The following is a 17,862-nucleotide window of genomic DNA, read 5'->3' on the forward strand; positions in this document are numbered from 1 at the left end:
ATAAATAATTTTTTAAAATGATGAGGGGCTTCCTTGGTGGCTTGGTGGTATAGAACCTGGCTGCCAATGCAGCAGACATGGGTACGATCCCTGTTCTGGAAAGATGCCACATGCTGCAGAGCCACTCAGCCTATGCACCGCAACTACTGAGCCCATGCTCCGTAACGAGAGAAGGCCAAGCAGCACGACCAGAGAGTAGCCAGCCCCCGCTCGCCACGACTAGGGAAAGCCCATGCAGCAACGAAGACCCAGCACAGTCAAAAATAAATAAATTTAAAAAAAAAAAATGATGAAACTGAGACCCAGAGAGGTGACAGAATCCTTCAAGTCACCTAGCTCACAATGGCCCATGTCGACCTCAGGCTGTGTGGCGTGCGTGACTCAGAGGGGCCGGCAGGTGCCTGGTGCCTGGTGTCTTTCACGTCTCCCAGGTGGGACTCACCTGCTTTGAGATTTCCACCCTCCGCCATCTGCCCTTAGGAGCAGTCAAAACCTGAGGGCATCCCTGCTCATCTCCCCCAAAGGCCATCTGGGCTGACCCCACACAGAACACTCACCGGTGTCCCGTGTTACCGGAGGACCACGTGATTTAATGCCTGTGAAGCGGGCCCCAGACCAGCCGCCCTGCGACACTGCCCTGCAGGCCTGCCTGGCAGGGTGTTACGGCCCCTCCTCCAGCAGTAGGCCGAGTAACCTCTGGTGGCCTAGTGCCTGAGTGACAGTCTTGTCCACAGAAATACCGTCTAGCCCGGCCAGGCACACGTTCCCCATAGCATCCTGTTCAGGGCCACTTACCCCAGCCTGGTGCCACAGCACACCCCTCCCTGTGGCCCAGCTCACCCCACACCGTTGTCCCTCCTTGCGTGACTCTGGTTGGTGGTGTCGGCATGGGGTGGGCTCAGGCTACAGCGCTCCCAGAGGGCCTGGGTTGTGCTGGGACATCAGTGGGAAAACACCTGGGTCGCAGGAAGGCCACCCCAACCCCACCTCATTTGCTGCCAGGTCTGCAGGGTGCCTGGGGTCTGGCCAAGAACAGGGTTGGGCACTCATCAGAGATGAGTCCTGCGCTACAGGCGGCAGGCTGGGTGCCACCATCCTGAAACACACTGGCAGGGCAGCCAGCTCGGGGGCACCTCCCTTACACCTTTGTTGAATGTAACTTTGTTTTCATCTTTGGCTCTTAAAGATTTTGGTGGTAAGCAACAGGATCCCTTAGAACCAGCATGAATGAAGGAGAGTTGGTTTAGAAGGATACAGGGCAGCCCTCCGAGTGCAAAGATGGCTGGAATGAGGAGCTCCAACTCTACAGGGCACTCTTCCTCAGTCCAGAAGATTCCAGGCTCTCAGGCTGGCTGAGGGTCCTTGCCTGTGGCCACAGCCGTGGCGTCTCCTGCCCGGGTCCCAACGGTCCTCCTGCAGGGTGAAAAATCTCAGGGAAGGATTCTGATTGGCTGGTCTGGGGTCACATGTCACCTCGACCCATCACTGTTACCTGGGGGCCATGGTGGGATACTGGCCCCGTCTGGGTCATTTGCCCATACCGGGGAGTTGGGGCAGGTCCGGCAGCAGAGAAAGCTGGGGCTGACTCAGCTGTGGCCCCCAGGAGGAGGGTGGTGAGACGGGCAAGCAGATAACATTTGTCCGGGGGCCGTTTGTGCAGGGTGACTCTGGGGTAGGCCTGAAGGCATGTGGGCCAGCAGAGGCCTGTGCCTCAGTTTCTCAATCTGAGACAAGGGGCTGGGTTGGGGTGAACCCCTGGGAAGGGGTTCCCTTCCTACTCCCCTCAGGTTTGATCGCCCATTAGTCAACCAGTTCCAGATCCTCCCACCATAAGCCAGTTCCTTGGTGGGAATTTGTTTCAGGGTCCCTGCCCTCAAGTGTCCTCCAGGCCTCCAAATTGCAACAGGTAGACGCCCCCCCAGCTCCCCTACTGGACTGGGCATTCAGCCTTCCAGTGAACCCCCTCTCAAGGTATGGCCCACGTCCCCGGAGACAGCTGTGTGTCCCCAGGGTCCTGGGTCACCCTCCGTCCCACTAGCCTCTCCAGCTACCCCAGCTCTGCCCACTTGGCTCCACTGTAACCAAGGCCTCCAGTGGCGGCTGGATCCAGGGTAACCAAGGACAGCGCCTCAGGGAGGGCGCTGCTTTTATTCTCGTGGCCCTTTTAGAGTGTTTCCATCAGCCGGGCATGGTTCCAGGCTCTTCGAGGGCTAACCTGGTTAATCGTCACAACCTCCCTGGGGGGCGGGTTTTACAGAAGAGGAAACTCTCCCAAGGTCTCGGGGTGGGAGGGACGACGTTCCACAAACCAGCTCTGGAGGCTGGAGCGTGGGCTTGAGCCTGGTCCTGGAACGTGGACAGTGGAAATCAGGCCCGAGGCCGCCCTCCCTCGCTTTGTGTGGAAAGACTGGGGCTGGTTCGCCACTAGGTCCCCTCATTCGTCTCCTTCACCCTCACCGCCCCCCATGCCTACTGGCCCTGTCCACTTACTCCCGAACACTCAGTGCCCACTCTGTGCTGGTACTGCTCTTGTCAGTGGGGACTGGATATTTGTGCATGTGCTCAGTCGCTCAGTCGTGTCTGACTCTTCGAGATCCCGTGGACTGTAACCCACCAGGCTCCTCTGTCCCTGGGATTCTCCAGGCAAAAATACTGGGGTGGGTTACCATTTCCTCCTCCAGGGGATCTTCCTGACCCAGGGATGGAACCTGTGTCTCTTGCGTCTCCTTCACTGACAGGCAGGTTCTTTACCACCGAGCCACCTAGGAAGAACATCTGTGAACTTTCCAAAATTTATACGTTGAATCTTTAACCCCAATGACTCTGGAAGTAATTAAATGAAGTCATAGGGTGGACTTATTAGTGTCCCTATAAAAGAGATACCAGGGACTTTCCTGATGGTCCAGTGGCTGGGACTCTGAGCTCCCAATGCAGGGGGCCCAGGTTCGACCCCTGGTCAGGGAACTAGATCCCACATGCCACAACCAAGACCTGTCATAGCCAATAAATAAATAAATAATTTTTTTTTTTAGAAAGAGAGAGAGACCAGGGGACTTCCCTGGCAGTACAGTGGTTAGGACTCCATGCTTCCACTGCTGGGGGCCTGGGTTCAATCCTTGGTCAGGGGACTAAGATCCTGCATGCCACATAGCACAACCAGAAAAGAAAAAAAGACAGCAGCACCTCCCCCCACTATCCCTCATGCCCAGGAGACACAAAGAGAAGGCTATGTGATCATTCAGTGAGATGGCAGGGCAGCCCCCTACAAGCCAAGAGAAGAGGCTCCCATCTGGCCAGTTCCTTGTTCTTGGACGTCCAGCCTCCAGAATGGAACTTAAGCCCCCAGTCTGTGGGCTCAGACGGTAAAGAATCTACCTGCCATGCAGGAGACCCAGGTTCAATCCCTGGATTGGGAAGATCCCCTGGAGAAGGCAGTGGCAAACCACTCCAGTATTCTTGCCTGGAGCATTCCATGGACAGACCATGGGGTCGCAAAGAGTTGGACATGCTGAGCGACTGACACCGTGGTGTTCTGTCCTGGCAGCCTGAGCTAAGACAGGGACAGAGACCCAGACCCTGCCTCACGGAGGGGAGACAAACAGGTACGAATCAGATCTCCCCTGTCACACATCACCTCCTCCTGGGACACGGCCAAGGAGGGGGTGTGCTGGACAGGAAGGCCCCCAGGATGGGGAACCAAGTGGATGGCTGCTGGAGTGGGGCACTGACTTGGTAAAAGGAGGTTCCGGAGCCTTTCCAGGAGGTGGGAGCAGTCCAGGCCCCCACCCCCACCCCATCCCATGCATCCCACCCCCCTACTCCACCCTTGCCTGGCTGGACTCAGGCTCCCAGCCCCAGTTCCGTGCACCTTGGCCCAAGCCAGGCTTCCTTCAAGAAACCCAGGTGTCCCTTTCCTGCCACGGCAAAAGCACTGTTCAAAGCATCTTTGTTCAAGGCTGGACTGAGGAAGCCGCAGCCCCGCCCTGACCTCCTTAATTACCTCCTGGCCCCCACCCCGCTCCTGGCTCTTTAAGCCCCCAGATCCTCCCCCAGCCCAGTTAGCAGGGAGGACACCAGCTGCAAGGGTGAGAAAAGAATCCAGGCTCTGTGGAGAACGGGGTTGGGGGGCACCTATCAGGGAAATACAAGATGGGGGAGGGGCTGGGCTCCAGGGCTTGCATGGAGACCTAAGGTGCCCAAATCGTGCAGCACTTGAGGGGGCAGGGGTGGTCCCTGGGGCCTGGGCATAGGGCTTAGAGCCTGGGCCACAGGGCTAGTTCTGGGACCAACCAGGGTCTGAAGGAAGACAAAAGGAGCTCAGGGTGGGTGGGGGGGGCTAGATCCTCCTCTTCTCTTGGCAGGCTCCTGCCAGGCTAGTCCTGGGCAGCACCACCCTTACCGGGCCCAGCCCTGAAGACAGAATGAAGTGGCCTTCCTCCCTCCAGGTCCTGCTCCTACTGCTGCTGGGTGAGTGGGGGCGGGGCTGGGGGTGCTGACCACAGCTGCCCAGCCTTCCTGCTTCCTCTAGAGCACTCTAAGGCACCCTACTCTTTTTTCTATTTTTGGCTGCACTGGGTCTTCCTTGCTCCTTCCAGGCTTGCTCTAGCTGCCGCACGTGGGCTTCTCACTGCTGTGGCTTCTCTCCTTGCATGTAGGATCTTCCCCGACCAGGGATTGAACCTGTCTCCCAATCCACACTGGGAGGCGGATTCTTAACCACTGGACCACCAGGGAAGTTCAGGCATCCTATTCTTGGCTCCAGAGCTTCCCCAGGGACTCAGCGGTAGAGTCTGCCTCAATGCAGGAGCCACAGGAGACGCGGGTTCGATCCCTGGGTGAGGCAGATCCCCTGGAGAAGGAAATGGCAACCCACTCCAGCATTCTTGCCCGGAGAATCCCATGAACAGAGACTAGCGGGCTACAGTCCCTGGGGTTGAATAGAGTCGGACACGACTGAAGTGACCTAGCACACCCGCACTACTGGCTCCAAGGATTCAAGCTGTCTCTGTCACTGACCTTGGGCTCTCCGAATCTGGTTGTGCTCGTCTGTGTAATGGGTCTAAGTCCCGACCTCACAGGGCTCCGGGGAGGGTTTAATCCTGGTAGTCCATTGCACAAAAATCTGGCATCAAGTCAGTGCGACATATACATTCCACCCTCCTTCCTAATCTGTGACCGCCCTCCCCGTCACCCCGTTACCTGACACCAGACCCGTAATCCAGTCCCTTCCCTGCTTCCACCTCCAGGAGCAGCCGGGACCCTGGCATATGTAGGTAAGGAAGCCGCGGAAACCCCCTGTGCCTACCCCTCCCTAACCCCGCCCCCACCCGCCTCCCCGGCCCCACCCCTCCCTAACCCCGCCCCACCCGCCTCCCCGGCCCCACCCCTCCCTAACCCCGCCCCACCCGCCTCCCCGGCCCCACCCCTCCATAAACCCGCCCCACCCGCCTCCCCGGCCCCACCCGCCTCCCTAACCCCGCCCCCACCCGCCTCCCCGGCCCCCACTGCTCTGCCCACCCCCAGTCCCCTTGTCCTCCCAGCTTGTGGGCAGCCTCGGGTGTCCAGTCGTATCGTGGGCGGCCGGGACGCCAGGGCCGGAGAGTGGCCGTGGCAGGCGAGCATCCAGCACCGCGGGGCGCACGTGTGCGGGGGCTCGCTCATCGCCCCGCAGTGGGTGCTGACGGCCGCACACTGCTTCCCCAGGTCAGCAGGCAGCCGGGCCCCACCGAGGGACGGTCCCCTCCCCCTAGGGCTCCGCGTCGAGGTTTGCCAGGCCGGGGCGGGTGGAGCAAGACCCAGGGAAGGTCTTGGATCCGGGGCTGTAAGTGGCCACGTTTGTACAGACCCCCGGGCGATTGGGCAGGGCCCAGCCCTTGCTCCAGCGTCCCACACCCACCTGGACCCCGCGCCCAGACTTCGCGCAGGTCTCACCTCGGGCTCTGAGAGAGAGGGCGACGGGGACGAGCGCTCCTGGGCTGGAGGGGAAGCTGCCTTAATATTAGACCTAGCGCCCCCGTCACGCAGGAAGGCGCTGCCCGCTGAGTACCGCGTGCGCCTCGGGGCGCTGCACCTGGGTCCCAGCTCGCCCCCTGCTCTCCTGGCGCCCGTGCGGAGGGTGCTGCTGCCCCCGGACTACTCGGAGGACGGGGCCCACGGGGACCTGGCGCTGCTGCTGCTGCGCCGCCCAACGCCCCTGAGCACCCGAGTTCAGCCCGTCTGCCTGCCGGAGCCTGGGGCCCGCCCACCGCCCGGCACACCTTGCTGGGTCACTGGCTGGGGCAGCCTCCGCCCAGGAGGTGAGGCAGAGGGCAGGGCACGGGGGCACTGGGGGAGGGCCAGGGGCTCTCTCCCCAGCTCGCTCTGACCTCCAGGGACCCAGACATCCTCTCTGTAAGGCCAGGGAGCCCTGGGCTGGCAGGTGAGGCTTTTCCCACCCTCTGCGGGCTCTTCCTGCATGTCCGATTCTTGCAACCCCATGGACTGTAGCCCACCAGACCTCCTCGGTCCATGGGATTCTCCAAGCAAAAATACTGGAATGGGTTGCCATGCCCTCCTCCAGGGGATCTTCCCAACCCAGGGATCAAACTCACATCTCTTAAGTCTCCTACATTGGCAGGTGGGTTCTTTACCACTAGTGCCACCTGAGAAGTCTCTGCCGCCTCTTAGACCTCCCCCTTCTCCTCCAGTGCCACTCCCAGAGTGGCGACCCTTGCAGGGAGTGAGGGTGCCACTGCTGGACGCTCACACCTGTGACCACCTCTACCACCTGGGCACCGACGTGCCCCGGGCAGAACACATAGTGCTGCCGGGGAGCCTGTGCGCTGGCTACGTCGGGGGCCAGAAGGACGCCTGCCAGGTGCGAGACGCTGCCCGGAACGTCTGGAGCCCACGCCCCTGTGGCCAGCACCCTACCTCCTTAGGACCTGGGACCCAGGATGTACCACCTCCAGGCTCAGTGTGCTGAACCCCAACCCAGAGGCACCCCTGAGGGACGGCAGCCTGGGACCCAGAGTCCCTGGGGGGCTGGGACTTAAGCTCTCCTTTCTCCTGCAGGGTGACTCTGGAGGACCCCTGGTCTGCATGAAGTCTGGGCGCTGGGTCCTGGTGGGGGTGGTGAGCTGGGGCAAGGGCTGTGCCCTGCCCAACCGTCCAGGGGTCTATACCAATGTGGCCTCTTACAGCCCCTGGATTCAAGCTCACCTCAACATCTGATGCAGTGACTGACCTGAAGCCAGACTCTGGGGTCCCTCGGCTGCGCCGTCTGTCTGGGGACGGACACATCCCTCACCCTTCTGGACTGAAGGCTCAGAGGCCTGATAAAGCCAAGGAGCCGCCCCTCCATCCATTTGTCTGTCTGTCCCCGGCGTCCTCTGTGGAGCTCACCAAATGCGAGTTGCCAACCCTCCTCCAGGAGCCTCCCATGTGTCTAGGGGTCTCACATTCCCTCTGTTCCCTTCCTGCTCATATTTACCCTCCTGAACTCCAGCCAGGGCACCCAAAGACAGGCAAGTGATTCAGTGCTGGGTCTGGTCTGCATGCCCCTCTTTTCCGGAAGGAGTCAGAGGGATACAAACGGGACCAGAACCCAACACCAAGGAGATGATTGTCCATTGCTAGCTTTGAAGATGGAGGGGCCACGTGGTGAGGAGCTGAGGGCAGCCCCTGGCCGACAGCCAGTAGGGAAAGGAGCACCTTGGCGCGACAGCTGCAAGGGACCAAATCTGGCCAATAACCTGAACAGGCTTGGAAGCCAACAACTCCTCCCGCAGCCTGCAGACCAGAGCCCTGACAGTCTATGCCCTTGGTTTCAGCCTGGTGAGACCCTAAACAGGAACCCGGCTGAGCCCACCCACAGAGCTGTGATGTAATAAATTAGTGTTTAAGCCGCTGTGTTTGTAGTCATCTGCCGTAGCAGTAGAAAACTCGTATTTTGCCCCATTGTAGTGAAGGTGCCCCAGGAGGCAGGTGGCGGCCACCAGACCTGCCCTTCCCATGCATTCAGGAGTCTGGGCCACTTGGCATCATGCCCTCTACCAAGAGGGGCCCCCAGGTAGGCGTGGCCATAGCTTCTGCTGTCCTTAGGTTTTTCTGCCACTCCCCCATTCCGTGCCCTGGGTGGGTCTGGGGCTTCCCAGCCCAGGACCTCCCTTCCCCACCTGCACCTGGACACTGGCCTATGCCCTTTCAGCTCCCTGACCACCCTCACATGCTGGCACCTAGTGTCCTCGCCCCTCTCTGCCATCTCACCCCCAGGCCAAGGGTCATCCGTCTGTATAGACAGAGATCAGTTTCTAGAGCAACAGAAGGAACAAGAACCTGAACAAAACCTAGAAACTCCAACCTTCGGAACTGACAGGGGCAAGGGGGGCAGGGGGGCAAGGAAGGCTATCCCTGAAGGGGCAGCCTGGCTGGACGGGGCCAAGTGCGGCTGCCCCACGAAGGCCTGAGCCGTGGCTCCCTCCCTTTTCTTTCTTTTTTTTTTTTCTGCCACTCTGTGTGTCTTATGGGATCTTAGTTCCCCAACCAGGGATTGAACCCATGCCCTCTGCGGTGAAAGTACTGAGTCCCTACCACTGGACCGCCAGGGAACTCCCCCTCCTTTTTTTTCGTTTTCTCCCAGGGGAAAAAGTGACTGCAGCATGTGGTCCCTGCTGGGCCAGACCTGGCTGGGACAGAGGGTGGGTCTGTGAACAGCGAGGGAGCTCCAGGCTGCCGCCTCCCCTCTAGGCTGCCCATCGGGGGCAGAGGTTGGCTGTAGCAGGCCAGGCAAAAGGCTGTGAGCACATTGCAGTGGGGTCCTAGTAGCCCTGGCTGGGCAATGCTGGCTGTCCTCCCATCCTGCCCTCAGCCTGGGGCCCACCAAGAGAACATCCTCAAGACGCCACCCAAGGCATTGAGACCAGAACAAGCCAGGGACTGAGAGCCAGGATGCCTCAGTCTTGGGCCTGCCACGATCAAAGTAATGGGTCCCCATTCAGAGCTCAGTGTTTCTTATATATATAATTTATTTCTGTATAATTTATATATTTTATTTATTTATTTAAATTTTGGCTGTGGTGGGCGTTCATTGCTGTACAGTCTTTCTTTGGTTGCAGTACTTGAGCTTCCCCTTGCGGTGGCTTCTCTTGTTGCAGAGACGGGTTCTAGGGCACGGTTGTGGCTCTCGGGATCTAGAGAGGACAAGGGCTCAGGAGTTGTAGTGCAGGCTACACCGCTCCTCTGTGCCCCGCAGGCTCAGTGGCACAGCACCCTGTGCCGCTGCATCCTGCCCATCGGCAAGGTCAGTGAGGCCGAGGGGGTGTGTGACAGGTGGACCAGGCCCAGCATCAGTCTCACACTGCACCCCGTCCCCGCAGGCCCCAGAAAGCCAGCCTCACCTGCCAGGAGGGGCTTTCAGAGTAGTCCTGAGAACCACCCTCGCCGGGGACAGGATGCTGGGCTCCTGTCACCTGCTCCGGTTGGTAGCACTGCGGCCAGATGGCCCAGCCTCTCCCAGAAGTACTGATGCACCTGTTTCCCCATCTGTGATCTGACCTGGTAACATCTGCCCCGTTATGGATGTTGGGAGAGTCAAAATGACTCAGTTCTGCCCAGCAAGCACACGGGTTATGCCAGGCATCGGTGGGCTCTCAACTGATCTCTGAACACTCGGGAGGTGTTCCCATTTCATGAATGGGGAAACAGGCCCTGAGAGGCTAGGTTATGTGCCCCATGACCCACAACAGGCAAGAGGTGAAGGCAGATTTGAATCTGGGCCATCAACTCAAATTCCACAGTGAGTTATGTCACTTCCCTTATAGAAAATAGTTGTAAAATGCTGCCAATGAAAGACACACTAGTAACTAGCAGTGATTGACAATTACTATTTATTTATTTTTAATATGTGTTTTGTTTATTTGGCTGTGCTGGGTCTTAGTTGCGGCATGTGGGATCTAGTTCCCTAACCAGGGAATCAAACCCAGTGCGTGCGTGCTGAGTCACTTCAGTCGTGTCCAACTCTTTGTGACCCCATGGACTGTAGTCTGCCAGGCTCCTCTGTCCTTGGGATTTTCCAGGCAAGAATACTGGAGTGGGTTTCCATGCCCTTCTCCAGGGCATCTTCCCAACCCAGGTATAAATCTCTTATATCCCCTGCATTGGCAGGTGGTTCTTTACCACTGAGCCACCTGGGAAGCCCCCAGCTCCCTGCATTGGGAGCACACAATCTTAGACACTGGACCACCAGGGAAATCCCTGACAATTGCTATTTATTAATAACATTTTAAGAAATTTAAATAGAGCAAAGGAGAAGGTCCACCAGCCGAGATCCTACATGCTTAGTTTAGAAGCCCGGGAGAGTCTCCCTGGTGAGCTTTGAGTGGTTGAAGCAACAGGGCAGAAAGGACCGGGGAGGACTTCCTGTGCAGGGAAGCAAGAGCAGCTGGCCAGCTTCCTCACCTGCCATCTGGAGGAGGGTCTGCACCCAGCTACAGAGCTGGGGGCTGGGGGTTGAGCCTCTACACCTCCCTCAAGCCTCTCCTGACCCCATTCTCCCTGCAGGAGGTGTCATTGTACTCATTGACACGAGGACGGAAGCTACCTCCTGCAACCAACCACCCAGCACAGCACCATAGGCTGCACAGTGATCCCATGTGAGGATCCCATGTGAGCCCTTCCGGCTGCCTTGAGGCCTAGAGAGGGAGGAGACCCAGGAAGGAAAGGGGCTTCAGAGGACTCCTGAGGAGCCAGAGGTCAGAAGTCAAAAATTATAACTATGGCTATAGCTTAGGGAACATCTATATTTATTGAGTGCTAACTCTTGGTGATATTACCCCAAAGCTGGGTTTGCTTCTTGGTGGGTATCAAGCAAAAAGATACAACCAAGAAGTAAGGATTTATATTATTTGCGGCAAGTGAGGAGAACACTTTGGGTATCTCTTCCAAAGCAGTGTCTCCCTGGACAGCAGCATTGGGGGAGTTTTAAGCTAAGGGTACATGCACATTCATGAAGGGGGTTGCATTGAGGCCAGGCTTAGATCACAAAATTAGATTACATTTTGGCCCAGGCCAAAAATGGCTTCTCTTCTGTCAATAAAACCACACCAGTTTCTCTTTCTCCAGGGACACCCCCCACCCCATCTGCTTATAGTAAGGCTCCACAAACTTTACAAACAGCTATTCTGCCACTTCAGAGAGGTGGACACTGGGCTTGGTGAGGTTAACTGCCCAAGGCTGCACACTCAGTGCCAGAGCAAGGATTTGAATCTCAGCGGGTCTGAGCCTAGAGCCTGCATGGCTAGCCAGCAACCTGATTCAGGGCCAAAGCAGCATCATCTTCAGATTCCACCCACTCTAAAGAATTATCCATTTGTGGCCTCGGTAACTGCTGAGCTGTTCAGCATCCAGGATCATCACTGGCTCATTTCTCATTGGGTGCCACAGCATGCCTCTCTGGCACACGCCAGCAGCAACCCAGATGAGATTCTCCTTCTCCCTGAGAGAGGTTGCGAGAAAAGCCTCCTTGCCTTGCTCTAGCATAACTGCCATTTGGGACACAGGAGAGTGTCCAAGAAGGAAGCCCTAGGCTGTTAGTAGGGATGAGGGGTGGCCAGACAGGGAAACCAAGTCCACATGCCCTTCCAGAGCCAGAGTAGACCTGGGCAGAAGAGTAGGTAGGTGCCCAGGGCACCCTCTGCCTGGGAAGACTGAACACCAACTTTGGCCATGCATGGTGCTTCTAACAAGTTAGGCTGTTCAATGGCCTAATTAGTTACCGAATGGAAGTCCTACTGGTTGCCACTCAAAAAATCAATTACATACTCACAAATGTTGGTGGCAAAAGAAAAGTACTTTTAATCAGAATGCTGGCAATCTGGGGAGATGGTGGACTCAACCTCCCCCAAAAACTTTTAAAGGGAAGAAATCTCAGTTAGTCCTTGAGATCCGGAGTCAGAATTGTCATGAAACTGTTTACCTCAGATTGGAACTTGAACCCATGTGCTGGGGCTCCAACTGAGCCAAAACGTTGCTTGGGACTTGAACTCACAAGATTGGGACTTGAACCCAGCCAAAACCAATAGTCTTCCAACTGAGATCACAGACCTCGTTTTAAGACCTAACGAACCTCATATCAGAAAGAATTCAGTGAGACACAAAGTGGTAGCTAAGAAATGTATTTATTCAGAAAGAAACAACACTCCATAGAGAGCAGGGCATCGCAGAGGGTGAGTGCTGTGGTCTTGATATACGGTGTAGTTACCTTTTATGGGTTGGGTAACTTCATGTGCTAATGTGTTAGTGTTCATTGTGTCTGACTCTGTGACCCCATGGACCGTAGGCTGCCAGGCTAGTCTGTCCATGGGATTCTCCAGCAAGAATACTGGAGTGGGTTGACATTTCCTACTCCAGGGACAGGCTAATGAGTGGGAGGATCATTCCAACTATTTTGGGGAGGGAGTGGAGATTTCCAGGGGTTGAGCCACTGCCCACTTTTTGGTCTTTGAGGGTCAACCTTTGAGGTCTTTGAGGGTCAAACTGTCATGGTGGCTCACATTAGCTTGCTCCTGTGTTACAATTAGTTTATACTGAGAAGCAAGGTCTAGTCAACTTGACTTGTCTGCCATCTTGGACCCATTTGGTTCTAATCAGTTTATGTTATGCCCTCTGGTTATGTCATTCTTTCAAAGCTTGTGCCCTGCCTGCTTCCCTCCTGTTTCACCCACGTAGTTAACTTCTTGTGCTCTTCCTCTAGAGGCTGTCTTGTTCATAGTTTGTTCAGGGTACTGAATTACAGGCTAGAGAAGTAATCCAGTCACCTGCTGAATTCTTCATTTCTCCTTTTTTGATCTGCAGAAAGAACTAATATGGCAAGATATTGTGCGATTAAAATTTCGAAAGGTGTGCTTAGCCCAGAGATGGGTAAAGCATGGTTTCAAGGAAGGGATGTGTGTGCTGGCTCAAAACTTGTTTACAATTTAGCTTTGCTAAAGTGACAAGAAAAGGAGCTTCCTGCTGAGGGCCGTTTCCTGCAAAGAGCTGCTTTCACACTGCCTCACACCAACAACAGCATCCAAAGGTCCTTATAGGACCCGCTAAACTGGTTTAAATAATCCTAAAGCCCCGCAAAACTGGTTTAAATAATCCTCACAACCTAGGCTAGGGCGGGGAAACAGTCCAGTTTTCTGATACGGTGGCCGAAAGATCCAGAATTTAACACCTCCTCAAAATGGCTACCAGGGAGTCCCATAATCATGAGTCAGACTACCAGGTCTGACTGTGATGAATACAGGTCTATGGCAGCCCAGGTCTCTCTGTGTTGTGACTGTCTTGGCGCCGCGATGACCAAGACATATCATTCATACACTCTCCTTGGCGCGTGAGGCACCCTACACTTGGGAACTTCAGCCCTGTATTGCCTGCAAGAAGGATGGACCTGCGCCCAGGCATCCGCCTAACTGCATCAACACGGGGACCTCGCCTTTGCCACAACCAAGATGGCTCCACCGCCCAGAGTCCCTCCCGCGCTCGGTCCCCACCCGACTCCCACCGCCTCCGTCACTCCGCCAACCGGCCCCGCCCGCGCCACGGTGCCAAAATGGCGGCCAGACGCTCGGTCGGAGCTCCCCCTTGGCGGATTACTTAAAATGGCGGCACGGGGCGGGGCCCTCGGGCGCGGGGCACGCTGGGGCCGGCGCGCGGGCTGCCGGGAACGGGGCGGAGCGCGGCCGCGCCGGCGCGTCGAGGGGGAGAGGCAGCCGCCGCGATGGTGAGCGGGCGCGGGGGGAGGGGCGCCGGGCCGGGGCCCGGGTCGGGGCCGGGGCCGGGGGCGCGGGGCTGCGGGGCCGCGCGGGGGAGGGGGGTGGGCCCGGCTCCGCGCTCACGCCGGCCCGCCGCCTCCAGGACGTGTTCCTCATGATCCGGCGCCACAAGACCACCATCTTCACGGACGCCAAGGAGTCGAGCACCGTGTTCGAGCTGAAGCGCATCGTCGAGGGTATCCTCAAGCGGCCGCCGGATGAGCAGCGGCTGTACAAGGTGCGGTCCCGTAGGTTCCGGGCGCTTGGGGGCTGCAGGCGCCCGTGGGCGCACGGCGGCAGCGTCGTTGATGTAAACATCGGCGACCGGCCGCCGCGGGCCGGAACTCCCCCGCGTGGGGCCGTTGCTCGAACTCGGGGAGGTGAAGCCCCGATAGCGCTCGCTGCACCGGGGTTCTCGATCAGGAGGGCGTGAGCGGCTCGCGCCAGACCCTGTGCTGAGCGCCGAGGGCCGGAGTCTCATCTCATTCCTACAGCGGTCCCCCTGCGACGTTCTGGCTCTTGACTTCCTAGCTCGGCCGTGAAGAAAACTGAGGCTCGGAGGTGGCCTTTTGACCAACCCAAGGTCGTTGGCAGTCAGGATTCCAGCCGCGATGCTCTTAATCCTCTGAAAGCCTATCACTCGCCCCTCGGCCCAGACACTCCTTAATGTAAAGAAACGTAAAGAAACGGAGGGTGTTGAGATGAGTCAGGTCCCACCACTTCTTCCCTCAACTGTTTATTACTCCCCGGCTTACTGGTGATGTTCTAAAAGCCCCGCGCCCTACCCCCTTTCCCCTTACAAACCAATCGCAATTATTCAGCAAGGATGGCTTGGGGTTTGGCGTTTTGGGGCAATCCAGAGTGTCGGTCCCTCTTTCAAGTCTGGCAGCAAGAGGTCGCTCACCTAAGTGCATTGATCTGCTTCTGCCTGGAAACTGATCTTTTGCTCCACTCCCTTTGTCTGTAAAGGCTTTTTTCCCTTATCTACTGGGATTTCTGTGATAAAGACCCTTCCTGCTGCTTGAGTTCGTTCCACTGTGTAGCCTTTGCTCATTGAAGCCTCTTGGCTGCCCTATGAGTTGGGAATTCCAATAACTTCTATTTTACAGATAAGAAAACTTCACATCAAAAAGAGGAACCTGTTAATCCAAGGTGGTAGAGCTGGGGTGCAACCAGATCTACCTGTGGCCAGATTGGTTCACTGGCACTTGGAATTGCATTCACCTTAGAGTGATTCCAGAGCCCTATCCTGGGAGATTCTGATATGGAAAGTCTTGGGTGTAGCCCTGGAAACTTAGATACTCTGGGGTGGTTCTGGGCCCTACTTGGGGCTGTCTCTCTTCCCTCTTCTGACTTTGAATGTAGGTATTGACCAGAGAAGTCTTTGTGACTTGCCTCTCCTGGGGCCTCTCCTGAGACCCTGCCTTCCTCTCTCCTCAGGACGACCAGCTTCTGGATGACGGCAAGACGTTGGGCGAGTGTGGCTTCACCAGCCAGACAGCACGGCCTCAGGCCCCCGCCACTGTGGGGCTAGCCTTCAGGGCAGGTGAGGGGGCAGTGACAGTGTGGAAATGGCCAGTGAAAGGGGTGTTCACGGAGCCTGCAGCTGTTCCTCCAGGCCTCTTAAACCCTGTCTCCCCGTACACCAAATACAAGCAATAGATGTTGTGCTTGCTTCTCCACTACAAGCAGTGTGAAGCATGTGAGATGCTTGTGGAAATTGAAGCCCATTTCTTGGAAGATTCCAAGATCCTTAGTCACAGTACTGGCTTACATTTACAGAGGACTGAGGGCCTGGCCCTGCAATCTGCATTTTATTTCCATTGTCCGATCCAGTCCTCTGGCTAGCCCTGAGGAGTAAGCACTGCCATTCCCATTTGGGAGCTTTGGATGCCCAGGCTTGCTGGCAGTCATGTGGGGACCCCCCAGTCCAGATACAGGCTGCTGGGACCTTGTTTGAGCTGGGTGCCATGCCACCTGCTGTCTCCATGGTGCATCTCTGTACTGGGCAGACTTTTATTAGGATCATTTTAAGGATGAGTGAGCTGAGCCTGCAGAGGTTAGATTGGATTCTGCCCTTTCTTGCCCTCAGAGCCGGTACGCTCCTCAACCACGTACCACCCTGACCAAAGCTTAGATACCTGAGTGGTGGGGATTGTTTATGTTGCTCCAGTGTATCTCTTTTTCTCAAGATTTAAATTTTATCCCTTATCTCTGAAAATTTAAACAGAAGTTATAGGATCTTTTCACAGCTGTAGACCCAGGGGCTGGTGAATTTGGATGAAGTTACAAGTTTCTTTTTGTAGCTTGTAAGAAATCTTAGCGAGGGCTCAGGAGGGAGCATATAGCCTCAGTTAACTTGAGCCTCACAAATATCCTGTTCTGAGGACAAAGCAAGTGAAGCCGCAGCAGCTGTGTCCTTGGACAGCTACATCATGCCCGGCACCTCCCAGACTGGGGTGGTCTCCAAAAAGGAGTATGATGCCGGGACCAGCCTCACAGTGAGCGGGTGAGCCCTCATGCACCCAGGCCCCATGAGTGCTCAGGAAAAGGCAGTTCTAGGGGCCTTTATGTGTGTTCTCCTGAGTCTCAGAAATGGGCAGGCAGGTGCGGTGCTCTCTAAAGGTGTTCCCTGAGGCAGGTAGTCCATGTGTTCTTCCTAAGCTAGGCCAGGCTGCAAGTATCTGCATGTACCCAAGAGAAGGTATCTGTTGCCCTGACTTGAACAAAGGCACTCTATGGACCGGCAGCACCTCAGCCATTTTGCGGGTGGACACTGTCCCAGTGCAGTCAGGTGGTTGGTTTTCCCCATGACCCCCAGTTGTGGCGTACGTTGTGACTGCACCTTGGGTGGCAGCACCTCAGGTATGGAATAGCCGTTTTGATGAGGGCTGTGGTGTGGACTGAAGACAGGCTGATTCTACTCACAAAAGTGCACTTCTGGGGTTGGGGGTGGGGTGGGGCGGGGCAGGTTGTCTCCCTGTGTAGAGAGACACGTCTCCCCACCCCACCAAAGTGGCTGCTTAGATAGGGAGGTGTGATAAGTGTCAGGTGTTAAATGGCACCTTTCAGACCATTTCCAGAGAATGGGGAGAGGTGATAAGACTCAGATTTATGTCTTGGAAGATGAACTGGTTATTAAGCTGGGCCAGGTGTCTTTAGCACTGTTGACATTGGGGCTGGATGATTCTGGGGGAGGTTGTCTTCCACATTGCAGGATGTTTAGCATCTCCAGCTCCTAAGCTCCTAGTAGGTCATCTCTCCACTAGAGGCCAGTTTCAGCCGATTAGCCAGGGAGCCTAATTGGTTGAGATCCTGAGCCAGGTGGAGAGGTTTTTCATGCAGAAGAAAAAATGCAGTTCATTTGCTCTGTGCTGAGGTCACAGCAAGAACAAGACAGGGAAAGCTTCCTGGGACCTGCTGTTCCTAATCGAGCAGTGGTCACGAGAAACAGAGCATTCCCATTCGGTGGTTATGTGTCCTGGGCTTTGGGAACATAGAGGGACTATATAGGGTGCCTGGGGAAGGTTTCTCTGAAGAGGGAAGAGGTGGTATCTGAATGCCCTTGGGTGCCTGGAGGCAGCAGCCATTCTAAGTGGCAGAGGGCAAGGCAAGAAAAAGTTTGATGTGGGAACATGTGGAGCAATATAATATCATGATGCGAAGTGTGAAGGGAATGGGGGAGATTGTAGGTGGGTGCAGATAAGCCCGGAGGCTTACTCAGGGAGACAGAGTAAGGAAGAGGGCCCCCCACAGCGGAGGCCACCTCAACTCCAGCGAGGCCCCCTTTCCTCTCCCCCAGATGAGGCATTCGAGGCCCTGCGCATCGAGCCCTTCTCTAGCCCACCTGAGCTGCCGGATGTGATGAAGCCACAGGACTCAGGAAGCAGCGCCAATGAACAGGCTGTGCAGTGAGAGGCCTCCCCCAACTGTCCCCTCAATAAAAGATTTGGGTGTCCACCTGGTTGCTGCCTCTTTCTGCACACCCTCTCCTGACTCAGGCGTGCCCCTCCCTGGTGTGTGGCCCACCCTCAGCCTCCAGCCCAGCCTTCTCAGCCTGGGGACAAAAAGGTATCCCACTTTATTT

General features: G+C 56.4%; 2 protein-coding genes and 1 long non-coding RNA gene across 3 annotated transcripts; 2 read left to right on the top strand and 1 right to left on the bottom strand.

The window, feature by feature from the left end:
* Positions 1-1,151: 1,151 nt before the first annotated feature.
* Positions 1,152-5,263, bottom strand: LOC129637499 (uncharacterized). Its single transcript, XR_008707505.1, has 3 exons — positions 5,200-5,263; positions 5,017-5,099; positions 1,152-1,413 (listed from the first exon to the last, which is right to left on the bottom strand). It is a non-coding gene; the product is annotated as an uncharacterized LOC129637499 (long non-coding RNA).
* A 282-nt stretch (positions 5,264-5,545) lies between these two features.
* On the top strand, positions 5,546-7,870 carry PRSS33 (serine protease 33; the record flags this gene model as incomplete). Its single annotated transcript, XM_055562720.1, has 4 exons — positions 5,546-5,703; positions 6,025-6,296; positions 6,687-6,856; positions 7,054-7,870. Coding segments are annotated over 4 exons (759 nt in total), but the record flags the coding sequence as incomplete, so codon positions are not given.
* A 5,776-nt stretch (positions 7,871-13,646) lies between these two features.
* On the top strand, positions 13,647-17,735 carry ELOB (elongin B). Its single transcript, XM_055562605.1, has 4 exons — positions 13,647-13,744; positions 13,879-14,013; positions 15,216-15,321; positions 17,578-17,735. Exons 1-4 carry the CDS (start codon positions 13,742-13,744, stop codon positions 17,688-17,690), a joined length of 357 nt encoding a protein of 118 aa, XP_055418580.1. The 5' UTR covers positions 13,647-13,741; the 3' UTR covers positions 17,691-17,735.
* Positions 17,736-17,862: the final 127 nt, after the last annotated feature.

This window comes from Bubalus kerabau, chromosome 23 (genome assembly GCF_029407905.1).
Source record: "Bubalus kerabau isolate K-KA32 ecotype Philippines breed swamp buffalo chromosome 23, PCC_UOA_SB_1v2, whole genome shotgun sequence".
Classification (NCBI taxonomy): domain Eukaryota; kingdom Metazoa; phylum Chordata; class Mammalia; order Artiodactyla; family Bovidae; genus Bubalus; species Bubalus kerabau.

Bases quoted from the DNA above. Each gene is read 5' to 3' on its own strand.
- ELOB (XM_055562605.1), top strand. The intron at 14,014-15,215 runs GTGCGGTCCCGT...CTCTCTCCTCAG, and splicing joins ATGAGCAGCGGCTGTACAAG to GACGACCAGCTTCTGGATGA. The intron at 15,322-17,577 runs GTGAGGGGGCAG...CCTCTCCCCCAG, and splicing joins GGGGCTAGCCTTCAGGGCAG to ATGAGGCATTCGAGGCCCTG.